At 38.1% G+C, this 13,707-nt stretch overlaps 1 protein-coding gene across 1 annotated transcript in view; it reads left to right on the forward strand.

Moving 5' to 3' along the window:
- cacna1eb (calcium channel, voltage-dependent, R type, alpha 1E subunit b) overlaps positions 1–13,707 on the forward strand; it is a 122,947-nt gene that overhangs the window by 38,189 nt on the left and 71,051 nt on the right. Inside the window, 3 exon segments of the mRNA XM_052127881.1 lie at positions 575–765; positions 5,069–5,172; positions 7,209–7,324. Coding sequence (XP_051983841.1) covers positions 575–765; positions 5,069–5,172; positions 7,209–7,324 — 411 coding nt within the window.

A 13,707-nucleotide genomic window follows, 5' to 3' on the forward strand; every position in this document is an offset into this window, starting at 1 on the left:
ATGCCAATTGGGCATCATTTAAATGCCACGGCCTACCTGAGCATTGTTTCTGACCATGTCCATCCCTTTATGGCCACCATGTACCCATCCTCTGATGGCTACTTCCAGCAGGATAATGCACCTTGTCACAAAGCTCGAATCATTTTAAATTGGTTTCTTGAACATGACAATGAGTTCACTGTACTAAAATGGCCCCCACAATCACCAGATCTCAACCCAATAGAGCATCTTTGGGATGTGGTGGAACGGGAGCTTCGTGCCCTGGATGTGCATCCCACAAATCTCCATCAACTGCAAGATGCTATCCTATCAATATGGGCCAACATTTCTAAAGAATGCTTTCAGCACCTTGTTGAATCAATGCCACGTAGAATTAAGGCAGTTCTGAAGGCGAAAGGGGGTCAAACACAGTATTAGTATGGTGTTCCTAATAATCCTTTAGGTGAGTGTATTTCAAATACACATAGGCCTATAGTTTTTTTATTCCTGAGATTAATACGTTTGTAAGTCAGATCATATTGTTTCATCATTGCAGACACTGGTCCCATGTGAATATAAATCTGTTTTCTTTCAGATAATGAGACGGTGGACTCATCTGAGGTTGAGTTTGCATGTGGTGTGAGGAAGTGTCCAGACAAATACACCTGCAGTGGCTCATGGATCGGGCCCAATGACGGCATCACTCAGTTTGATAACATCCTCTTTGCTGTACTAACAGTGTTTCAGTGCATCACTATGGAGGGATGGACTGCTGTCTTGTACAATGTGAGCTTCTCCAGTTTTATAGATTTCTGACTGAATTCGTTTAAACGTACAGAATACTCTTTACTTTCAGCGTAATCAATTTGAATGAAAGATCATAATTAATTTTATCTTTGTGTAACCTTTTTAACAAACTGCCTATATTGACCTAAATGTCTCAAACCACATACCTTTGCTTCATGTGGCAAGGTTGTTATTTAGAGCTATTATTGGTAAAGTATTTGTATCTTTAAAAAAATGGTTCATCCAAAAAGGAAAATTCTCTCATCATCTCCAGACCCTCATGCCATCCCAGATGTGTATAACTTTCATTCCTCTGCTAAAGATTTGTTAGAAGAATATCTCAGCTCTGTAGGTCCATACAATGTAAGTGAATGGTGGAAATAACCTTGAAGGTCCAGAAATCACATAAAGGCAGCATAAAAGTAATCCAGATGACTCCAGTGATTCAATCCATGTCTTCAGAAGCAATGTTATATGTGTGGGTGAGAAACAGATTATAACAATATTTAAGTATTTTTTACTACAAATTGTCCTCCCTGCCAGTAGGTGGCAATATGCAGCAAAAATGCAAATAGCCAAAAACAAAATAAGAATGTTGTAGTGAAATTGAAAGTTGTATATATATATATATATATATATATATATATATATATATATATATATATATATATATAAAAAGAAAAAAATAATATATATATATATATATATATATATATATATATATATATATATATATATATATATTATCTGTTTCTCACCCACACCTATCATATCATTTCTGAAAACATGGATTTAACCACTAGAGTCTTATGGATTACTTTTATGCTGCCTTTATATGCTACTTGAGCATTTCTGGCCACCATTCACTTGCATTGTATCTACCTTCAGCAGAAGAATGAAAGTCGTACACATATGGGATGGCACGTGGGTCTGTAAATGTTGGGAGAACTTTAATTTAGGGTGAACTATCCCTTTAACAAGGGTAACGATATACAAGGGGCTGTGGATTCATCAAGAAAGGATGAAATGTGGCGGGAACAGCAAGACACAATCTTGCACTGCAGCAGCAGTTCAGACAAGAAGGATACAGAGTCTGGTTGAACACCACAGCGCTACTGAATCCACTGTTGTGGAGAGTCACCAAGAAGACCAGTACCGCCAGCTGGACTAGTTATGCCCGTGAGGCGAGCTGTAGGAGGATACAACTGTTAACCCACAGTCAAGAGAGGGAAGGCAAGCGGAAGGGTGGAGGCCAAGCTTAATATGTTTAGTAACATTGTTTATGAAGAATGTGTAGGTAGATTTGTGGAAGCGTCAGTGAAGAAGCGTGGTCTCAGGGTGATCGGTAGGAGAGAAAAGGAAGTACTTCAGCTGGTGAAAGAGTGGAGGCAGCTTTGCAAGGCATAAAGAATAGAAGATGAGCATGAGAAGGACCTTGAAGGTATTGTGGGATGGCATAAGGGCTGGGTTGTCAGTTTTAAGGAGGGCAGAGAGAATTTGACTGCGGAGAAGAAGGAAGGAGCATGAGAGGATAAAATTAGTCAAGGATCCTTTTAATATTGCCAGAAATCTTTGCAAAGAGAAGAGGATTAGAAAGCTGGTGATGCCGAATCAAGATCTAGAAGATTACATGCAAGAACAACTAGGGGATCCTCATAAAGGCAGCCTGCTAGGATCACCCGGATATGTCCCACAAACCTTATTGGTTGTATAAGCTGTACCCAATAGTTCTATTATGGAGACTACTGAGAGTTGCCTGGAAGAAGCAGAGCACCCTCCTGGAAATGCAAAGGGCAGTATCTTTATACTCAAAGAACAGAAATCCACCAACATAAGTCAGTTTAGGAGTATTGCTCTACTGAATGAGGAGGGAAAGATTTTCTTTTCAGTGGTAGCAATGAGGGTGTCTGATTACCTCCTGAAGAATGGATACAGCTTGACACAAGCTGCCAGAAGACAAATGTACAAGGTTTTCCTGGATGTGGAGCATGCATTAGTAATATGGGAGCAGATCCAGTCTGCAAAGAGAGACAAGAAAGACCTCCATCTAGTCTGGCTGGACCTGGCAAATGCCTATGGATCGGTTCCACACCAGCTCATCAAATATGCACTGTTTTTCCATGTACCATAGAGTGTATTAAGAGCTTGGTAGATAGTTACTATGTGGACTTGAAAATATGTCATGCAACACAGAAGTACATAACTGGATGCAGCAAATGGAAAAAGGGATTGCGATGTTCAATCTCTCCCATCCTGTTCACAGCTGCATTCGAGATCATCCTAATTGGTGCCAGACAGGTCTGAGTAATCTCGGCACAATTTGGGGTGAGATTACCTGCATGGCACAGCTATATGGATGATGTACAAGTATGGAGGATGACAGCATATACAAACAGACTCTTAAAAAGGATTGAAGAGCTTTTGGCATGGGCTAGGATGAAGATCAACCCTTATTTCTGAAGCAGCTGAAAGATGGCTTGAATAAGTTAGACAATTGTCATCGCCAAATCAAATACAAGGTCTAGTGTTACCAACTGACATTGCCTGATGTGGCCGCTAAGATGTGTGAGATCACTGCAGTGGAAGTGCCAATGATGGACACCAAGGCCAACAGTTACACCAGGAAGTGGCTGGGCTTGCCGTGTTGTCTTTCAAACGTAGCATTGTTTGGAATAAATGCCTTCCAACTGCCATGAAGGCTTTTCAAGGCCAGGTCTGAACAGGCCACACCTGCAATGCAGGGGAGGTTGTAAACAGGTTGTATTCAAGACTGAAGCAAGACTGAAGGTTTATGGCTCCCAAACTGTGGTCGGCAGTTTCTAAAAACAGCAGAAAGTGATGGTAGTGATAGAAGTTACATAGATGGAAGAGGAAGGGTATATGATTCAAGCAGTCAACCAGCAGCAGCAAGGGCATTGAACAGTATGGGTAGGTGCATCTAATAGAGTTTTAGGATGAGCTGATCTTTGTTTTCTAATAAGATCCCCCTATGACACTCTTCCAAGCCCTAGAAATGTGTTTGTGTGGTATGGTAAAGAGGAGATTTGTCCACTCTGTGAGGCCCCAAGAGCAAATCTGCAGCATGTTCTCTGGATGCAAGATCTCCTTGCACAATGACGGTACAGGTGGCAGCATGATCAGGTTATGTGAAAGAGGGAAGCACATTAAGTTTGTTAAAAAGGGAGGTTCTGCACAAGGCACAGGGAGGAAAGGTCAATCCTGGCACATAGAATTGATTGGTCAATGGTTGTCGACATTGGCCAGCAGCTAAAATTTCCTTCTGAGATCATCATTACCTCATTGAGGCCGGACATAGTGTTAAGGTCAGCATCAGCTAAGAAAGAACTTACTGTCCCATGGGAGGCAGCCTATGAGAGGAAGAAGCTTAAATATGCTGATCTGGCCGTCAAGTGGAATGAAAAGGGATGGTGGGCTGCCACTTCCCCTGTGGAGGTTGGGTGTTGAGGGTTTATTGGAACATAAATGTAGCATCTATTGAAATACATTGGTATTTTTGGTTCAGCGTTAAAGAAGTCTCTGAAGGAAATGGCAGAAGGAGAAAAAGGGAGCTTCTTGCTATGGATAAGTTGGAAGAATGAAAGTGTGGTATGCAGAAGTAGGAATAGAGAATAATTGCGATATGTGGTGAGTTAGCATGTAGAAGAAGAAAATGGGTGGGGAGGAACTATTTCCACTCTATACTTATCCAAGGGTTTTTGGAGAAGGATTGTGTGGGGAGTGAAACCAGGCCAAGCTAGGTATTGGCGGGTGGCTGAATCAGCATCGCGGCTTGCCTCTCACATTGGTCTCCAACTTAATCTGTTGGAGAATTGATTTAAGGATAGGCAATGGACAGGTGGTTGGCAGATACTAGGTGGTAGGTGGTTGCTTGTGTTTTTTCTAATGGAGGAGACGCCATTGAATAGGGTAGGTCTGCTCATGGGGGTGGGGGGTGTTTTGAACCCTGGTTGTATGGTTTGTCTCAACAAGAAAGGAGGAATGTCTTGATGGGAAAGCAGGAATGAAAGGCAGTCCGGTGTCCAGCAGTGGGGGGTGGCAGGGAGTGGTCCCTGACTGCTGCCCCATTACCAGGAGATGTTCTGGGATTAATGGGGCGAAACATCTGTGATATCTGAGTAGTATTTGATGATATGGGATGTTATAATCTGATGAATGGTGAAATCGCTGCAGATTCAAACCTAAAAATGCACAACCAAAGTGCATAAATGTCATTATCCTCAAAATACTATTTTTCTCTAAAGTTTCCCTTCATGTAATGATTGTATATTGCATGTCTCCTTAGACTAATGATGCTTTGGGACCCACATGGAATTGGATCTACTTCATTCCTCTCATCATTATTGGCTCATTCTTTGTGCTTAATCTTGTGTTGGGTGTCCTGTCTGGGTAAGTATTTCACTGAAAATATGTTCAATGTGTTCAATGTTTGATGAACATAAATTTGAATCCAATAATATTAAGGTTTGCTTTGTAAAAATGAATGCTTATTTTGCAAATACTGAGAATCCTCTCAAGTCCTGTGTTGATGGCCTCTGGTGAGCATTTAATCTGGGGTGTGTTGAAAATCAACATTAGTCAAGGCAGTCTATGGCTTACTCTAAGTAAATACTATTTTATATATCTTTCATCTCAGTCCTAAAAATCTCTGATTAATTGGCTTTCAACACCCTCTTACCTTAAGACAGTGGTTTCAGTAAGATGTCTGAGAATATTTCACTCGGACATTTCCCATTACCAGTCGTTAAAAAATGTAAAGTTAATGTTTGTTACATTAAAGGAAAAGTTCACTCAAAAATTATAATTCTTCATAATTTACTTGCCGTCTCAAACCGCGGAACATGATATCATACTTTTAAGATATGATGTGAATAAATCCTTACAACGCAAGTAAATGGGGACACATTTTTTTTTAAATGACGATAACCGGGGTTAAGAACAGTGTGAAAAGCCTAGAGCGGCAATGTCCTGCACAGAGAACTCTGCGGCACACAGCTGTTATGCTCCATTTCTTATGTAAACACTCTCCATTTCAGTGAAATCAAAATCAAATGCATCCTAATCTGCCACTGTTACTGATGTAGGGTACAACGAGGCTAAGAGGCTAACGCACCCTAGGGTGAAAGGCTTTTGATTTAATTTTCTCCCAAAACACTAAATAGCAACAAAAATTACCAAAGCATTTTCCTAAACATCTTTTTGTCACTTCGCAATGCAAAATCTTCCTGATCCATGAGGTCATCATGTGCAATGTCTCAAGTTTGTTTTTGAAGTAATTTGATCTCATTTGATAACTTTTCATTTGTTGCAAAAGTTTGTAGCTAATGAGAATACTTGAACTATCAAATTTATTTTGAGACAGAATACTTAGTAGTCATTTTCAGTTTTTGTTAAAGGTGATTAAATCATCTATTTTCAATAGCTGTCCAATAAGTGAAAGGATAGTATTTGGGGTAAAAATGCCCCCTTGTTACAAGGGCTAAAGGCCCCATAAAACACATTGTTTTTCTTAAGTGGGGTGAATAGATTTATGTATAATGTTCAAAGTGGGCTCACATGACTGATCCAATCACAAAGAAGATTTATTTGTTCATCACTTCCTATTTAGTCAATTACTTAACCTCCAGTGTGCTATCTGTCTGCACTGGTCTCAGAGGAGATTGAAATGCACTTTTATTTGATTTATTATAACTTCGGATCACTGAGCTTTTGGATCAAACCATTTATTTTCAGTGTGTTTAACAGCATGCCGTTTCGCGATCAATCAATGACATTTTCTAAATGGAATATCAGATGAAGCTAGAGACTATAGTCTTTTGAAGCAAACAGGTTTCTTTGTTAAAAGTAATGAAGTTTCTTCGCAGATGTAGTTTTGTTGGTGTTTCTCTCAAAGGAAGCTCCGCTGTGATCGGCACCATGTTGTTATGTTAAATGACACGATGTATCGAAAGTTAAACCCTTTAATGACAGCCCAGAGTGTCCTAAAATGAGAACAGCCAGATTAAATGAAATTAAGCATAGCGTATAGCGAAGACAAAACATAATGTACACACATGAGGACACAGAGTCACGCAAGGTTAATGGTTGCCTTTAGCCCTGTTGGAACCAGCATGTACCTGTAGTCAAGTCAAATAAATTTTGTTTGTATAGTGCCTTTCAGAATACACATTGTTTCAAAGTTCAGATTCGAACTTGCAACTTCGATAAATATTCCTGTGAGCCACATCAGCTCACACACACAGGTTATGGGGCTGAGCATCTCTAACACTGAAATCATAGAATTGGCCCTGATCTCTAGTTTGACCACACATTTAAGGTTGTTAGAAGTCAGCGATTAAGTCATTCTGTTGATCATTTACTGTGTTGCAGTACTGTGTGAATATGTGCACTTGTAATGACAATGCATATTTAAAATATTCCTCTAGAGAATTTGCTAAAGAGAGAGAGCGAGTGGAGAACAGACGTGCCTTCATGAAGCTCAGACGCCAGCAACAGGTGGAGAGAGAACTCAACGGCTATCGTGCCTGGATCGACAGAGCAGGTACTGACATGTTCGAGAAAAATGAATTCTTCAAATACAGAATATGTATTAACATTTTAGAAGTGTATATCATCTCCACCAACTGATTTATACACTGTCTGTGGTGAATATTACTTGCAATATTTCACTACTTTACATGTTCTTGTTAAGCAATACAAGGATATTTAAATGCTTAGAGATGTGACTTGAAGTATGTAATGAAGAAATTTGAGCCTTGACATGACCAGATACATATATCATTTTGCCATAAACTGTAATCTGGTAAATTCGAAAAAAGAGGGGTTGGAGATGGGTGCTGCAACTGTTGATATCAGTAGTGGCATTTCTTTATTATAACAGATTGTAAAGTAGGTGAAGCAGATCATTGAGGTTTAAATGCTTCTTCGGATATATAACAGTTGTCAGTTGAGGGCACTATTTTGCTACTGTTGTTATTTACAACCGTGAGAAGACACATAAGTGCATGTCTTAAATTCAGTTCTTTGTGTGATGGATAGGTTCAGAAGAGATGAATGAGATTTGTGTAAACAGAAGGGTTTATTAGGTGTCCAGATGCATGTGAATATGGTCTGGTTGAAATATTTAACTTGATCATGGGTTGGCCATTTGCTGTTTTGAACTTGATGGAGAAAAAACATGTCCAAGTAATATTCTGTGCAGTAATTACGATCCGTCTGCAGAAGCTTGCCGTTGACGCACATCACTTACTGAACAAGACAGTGAAGTTGCTGCTTAGAATGCTTATAATTACATCTGTAAACATTGTTTTTTAACAAGTGAAGATGCTGGGCATCATGTCCATCATGCAGTGATGTAGCACATAGCAGAGTGTGGGCCACTTAAAGAAATAGTTCTCACCATATTGAAAATTCTCTCATCATTTAGTCACCATTATGCCAACCCAGATATGTATGACTTTCTTTTATCAGCTCCTTTGGTCCATGCAATGCAAGAGAATGGTTGGCAAGAATTTGAAGTTCCAAAAATCACATAAGTCATCATTAAAGAAATCCATAAAGTGTTTCAATCAATGTCTTCAGAAGCGATATGATTTTGTGGGTGAGAAACAGATTTTCACGTATGAGAAAAAATACAACCTTTTTTAAAAGAAAACTTGTAGGTAATTCAGAAGCACCTACTTTGAAGACAGCAAACTACATCCCAGGAATGCGAGGATTCTCTATCCTTTTTCAGTAGACTTAAGTGATGCGGATGTTGTACATCATGTTCATTTGCAAACACAACTGAAGGAACTTGCATCAAATGCAATAATCAAATACCTAGAACTAGCATCTCGAGTAACAAAGTTTCTCACGCCATTTAGCACCTAATTTCTTTGCGTCTGGATTTTCTAAAGTAACTGCAATGAAAACAAAGAGCAGGAATAGACTGACGACAGCAAGCTTATTCACCAAACTACAAGTCACCCTTTCCCCAATTTTACCTTGTCTGGATATCATCATTTCAGAAAGTCAGTCTCAAGTGTCACATTAATGTGAGTAAAAAAACTCACATGTTTAATGATTGAAAATGTTTGTGTATTCATGAAAATACTTGGGCTGTAAAGATTATGCTATATTATAACATATAAACATAAATAGATTAATGAAATACCTATTCATTTATTTTCCCCCTTGGTGGGTCATGAATGACTTCAATATTCAATAAAAGTGGGTCACGGTGGTCAAAAGGTTGAGAAACCCTGTTGAAAGTGACAGAATGTGAGGTTTGCTCTTGGATCATTATCTGTTCGCCAGGCTGTCTAAAGGCGTTTTTTCCATTGCAAGAACTTTTCCCAGTTGCTGGAACTTTTTCAGGATCCTTTTGTTTTTCACCACATGAGCCAGTTCCATGTGGAACTAAAAACTAAACCAAAACAGGAGCCTTTTTTTTGCACCTGCCCCTGAAGTTTTACTTACCCTGCAAAGTGGAACTATTTTGGTGGAGTCAGAAAAGAAAATGTTTCTCGTTGGTCAAGAAAAATGCGTCATCTGACAGCCAGTACCGGTCATTTTTAAAAGTCCAGTTTGTAACCTGTGTTAAAACATCTGTCGAGTTGTTGATACTGGAGACTTTTCAAATCGAAATTATTAGATGGACAGACGCTGCTGTGCATGATCTGCTGAGTATTTATGGAGGAGAAAAATTGCAGTGTGAATTTGAAACGTCGAGAGTTTACATAGAATCAGATTGCCTCGTGAAGTTAGGCTTTGATGACATTAAACTACTGTATAGATTAAAAATAAATAAAACTAAACCAGACAACAAGAGAATAAAGATTCATAAATGTATGTTCCATGATTTTCATGTATATAGTTTGTATATTGTATTATGTCTAGTTTGCTTGTTCTACTGTGTTTTAAAATGTTTGCCTACATTTTTGCTCTGCTTACATCATTTGCACAGTTGTTAGCACCTTTTAAAAGCTTCACTGTTTTAAGTATGCACTAATAATAATGTTTTTATTTTACCTCAAGGCTTAAGCAAACTGTTTTTATGTTTGTCATGTGTACATTGTACTAGCCTACGAATCACAGCATTGATTGAATTCTAGTTGAAATCAGTGTTAGAAAACTCAAGTTTCAAGTGGCATTGTTTATTGGAAGCACACATATGATCATGCAAAGTTATGAAATAGCACCAAACAAAATGCAGTTTACTAGAGATTAGGGGTGTGCAGCACAGCCATTATCTGTATTTGTATCTGTATCTATTACTATCGCAAAATTATCTGTATCTGTCTCTGTATTTGGATAGAATGGAATGTGGGTGGGGCTTAAACCGGAAGTGCAGCAAAACTAAAGGAAACGCCCATTTTTTAAATGGCTTGTATATTTTCTATAAATAAAATATGCCTTGTATATGCCGATTTATAATAATAGCCTGATAAAAATAATGCTAATTATTATTACTATGAGTTTTATTATTATTATTGTGCTATTATTATTTCATTATATTATTATTTTCTCATTTTATTTGATGAAGCTGAATATGTAGGCTCATGAACTGTAGAATATGTTTTTAACTGAGGAACGAGGTGTCAAACAATTGTGCAATGTCAAACACATATTTTGCAGCAAATTTTAAATATAAATATTAAAAGAAATTTAAATAAAGCAATATAGCCTACAAATAGGTGAAAGTCCCATAAATATATCAGGAATTTTACACTCAAGGCTGATTTGTGCACACATATTTTAACATATTGTGGAGGACATAATTATTTTGTTAAATTACATGTACAGAATTAGCGAAATAGTGAGAAAATAATAATAATAGTCTAATAATAATAATAATAATAAAAATGTTACGTTAACATTTTCAAATTTCGTACAGATTAAAGGGAGGTGAAAAAAAGATTGCGCATGTTTCAGATTCTTTGAATCACATTGAATAAATGAATACATGGAAATCATTACGTGAATCGTGTGATACATTAATATAGACGTTTTAAGTAGTAGAGAATGTAGCCTATATGATGTAGTGTCTTGACAAGCTCCAGATGCGCACAATTAACGGAGACCATTTTCATTCTTAAGTTTTACACTTTAGTAGGTACTAATTTGACTTCACAGACTCGTCATTTCTTCGTAATTTTGGATATGTTTATTTAAAATGGCAGTTTATCCTTGCTTTTTGGGTAATCATTCAAACAAATATTGTTTCTATTATTCGGATGTATCCGGTATTTGTTTTGAAGTCATTATTTGTGCCTTTCCAAATAAGGTATTTGGCTTCGGGCACATCCCTACTAGAGATGAAGGTAACGTTAAAGCCGTCTCTTCGTGAGGTTTTCCACAACAAAACAGGATGATAAAAATCAACATGAAATATTTTACGGAGTCATCCATTGTTTATGTTTTGAAGTGAGTCAACTCGGCTGTTGTCTCATAAAATTAGTCACATACTTACGTCAAAGCTTATTCAGCCCAAATTAAATTCTTGCTTTCGTGTCCCTGGTGGAAAAGCAACGCCTGGAATTTAATCAGAACGCATGTAGTACCACAAAAAACTGATTTTAGTTCATCTAGCAGTTCCACATTTGTGTGGGAAAAAGGCCTTAAGATCCAGTTGCATAGATCTACTTGTAAGCAAACAATAAGAGGTCAAGTGTGGGTGGGACAGAGGCGATAATGTGAGGCATGTCATGGTGCGCTCAAAGCACATAATGGGAATGGTTTGCTGATGTTAAGGATCAAATAGCACTAGTTAAAGTCTCTTAGTCTGATGACAGAACAGAATTATCTATGTGTACATGTGGGCCACCAGTGGTGAGGTTATGGGATATGGAATGGAATCATGTGGGTGTTTCTTCAACTTCAGGCACTTTTAGAACTTTGAACTTCAAGAAACTGAAGTCTTGTAAAAAAAAAAAATTTTTTTAAATCACACTCTCAAAAGTTTGTTTAGTTTATGTACTTACAATGTCCAACAGTGTACTACTACTGTATGTGCTTGTATCCCAGCAGATTAATGTCATTTTTATTTGTATTTTCTTCTGATAATTCCCACCACAGTGTCATTTCCAGCACATATCCAATTCTGTAAATTGTGTTTAATAGAATTTTGTGGTGGAAATTAATTTAAATAAAAGAACTGACTGCTGCCTTAATTAAGACTAATTTCATAGTGTGGCATGGGGGGCGTGGTCGTGTGTCGGTCTGCGGGAGAGAGAGAGCGCGGTAAGGCTTGTCACACATAGCTATCATTTTACGTTTTCTATATAAACACAATTTTTAAAAAAAATTCAAACTTTTTGTATAACTTGATTGCAAATAAAAATATCCTACAATTTTTATTCAATTCAAGGTAAATGTTCTTAAGTGAGGTTTACATTATTTTTCCTTTGTTTTCTTCAAACATTACTTGTCTCATATTTAATCTCAAACATGGTCTTCACTGACACTTAATAAGTCGGCCTATACAATTTTTTTTTTTACTTTATTAGGGGCAAACTTTTATGGTGTGGTGGAAATTATGCCACAAGTGTGGGACAGTAAAAAAATTATAATAATGACAAATAATATTTACACAAATTTTGAAATGGTTTGTTTATTTAACTTTATGTTTCACTTAGTTTAAAAACATGTAATTATTTGTATTTTTTTATAATGGATTTTCATTGTTTTTATATTAAAAGTCTAGGTCTGGGACAAGGCTAAAACCAGGCCCGGATTAAGATTCCAGAGGCCCCTGGGCACAATGTCTTATAGCATTTCCCTGCATAGTGTAACTCACACACAAACACACACCTGTTAATATTTCCTTCCTGTCTGTCTCTCTCTTCTCCTCAGCTCTGTCTCTCAGGGGCTCTCTGTCTGTCTCTCTCCTCCTCTAGCCCTTAGAAAAACTCCTCTCTCCCTCCAACTGTTGCACAACTGTCTAGCATTCACTGTCCAGCTCCCACTGGCAGATGAGCGCTGAAGCAATGCTAACATGCCATTACAGTGCTCTGTGCCTTTCCCATGCTCACGTACACGTTTGGGGTGTTTCCAGTCAGAAAAACCACAAACAAATTGATTTTTCTTAGTTGAATAAAGCATACAGGCAAAGCAAAAAATATTACAACTTTTGAAACTTTTTCCCCATTTGGGAGTTGACAACAAAGCAGATCATTAGTGAGGGAGCGCACCTTACCGCCCAAACCCCCATCACGGGTTGAGGCTGGATATTTGTTCCTTCTGTTATGAAAGGCAGCTGGTCCACGATCGACAAGGACAGCGCGAGCATCTTCGTTGATTGCCCCCCACAACGCCATGTCAGACACCTGATAAATCCACTGTGCGCTGCTGCTACAGCTAGCCTCGGCCTCAGGTTGTGCTGTGCTACTAACCCTCAGCCGCCTCCGGTCCCTGGTTAGCTTGCTCGTCATCTTACACAAATTCTTCCCCCTGATCCTGATCTCCACCTGGCTCCGTTTGAGGATAGTGTGAATACATGGCTCATGTCTTAATAAAGACGCCTCCCTCTCCTCTTTTTCGTTTGCATTAACTACAACCACTTCTCTCACTCATTTTAAACTCTCTACGACGACTACTCCAACAGTCCGCTTGATTCAGCGCTGGGTTATTTGAAGACAGCGCGGGCTTTCCACACCTGTGCTTGAACAATATCAGCGTGATTTTTATTGGTTAGGTGTCATTATTTGAAGGCAGCGGCTATTTGCACTAAGTGAAAATAGCAATATATTCTATTTACACTAAGTGACATTAGCAGCATTTTCTTAGCGATATGCTATTTACACTAAGTTAAAATAAATAGTGATGTATTCTATTTACACTATATAAAAGTTGCAGTTCTTTGCAATAAGTGCAAATAGTTGTTAAATGTTATTTATACTTAGAAGCAGTGGCAGATACTATTTGCACCTCAGTATTGTTGCA

This window comes from Xyrauchen texanus, chromosome 6, assembly GCF_025860055.1.
Source record: "Xyrauchen texanus isolate HMW12.3.18 chromosome 6, RBS_HiC_50CHRs, whole genome shotgun sequence".
In the NCBI taxonomy this organism is placed as follows: domain Eukaryota; kingdom Metazoa; phylum Chordata; class Actinopteri; order Cypriniformes; family Catostomidae; genus Xyrauchen; species Xyrauchen texanus.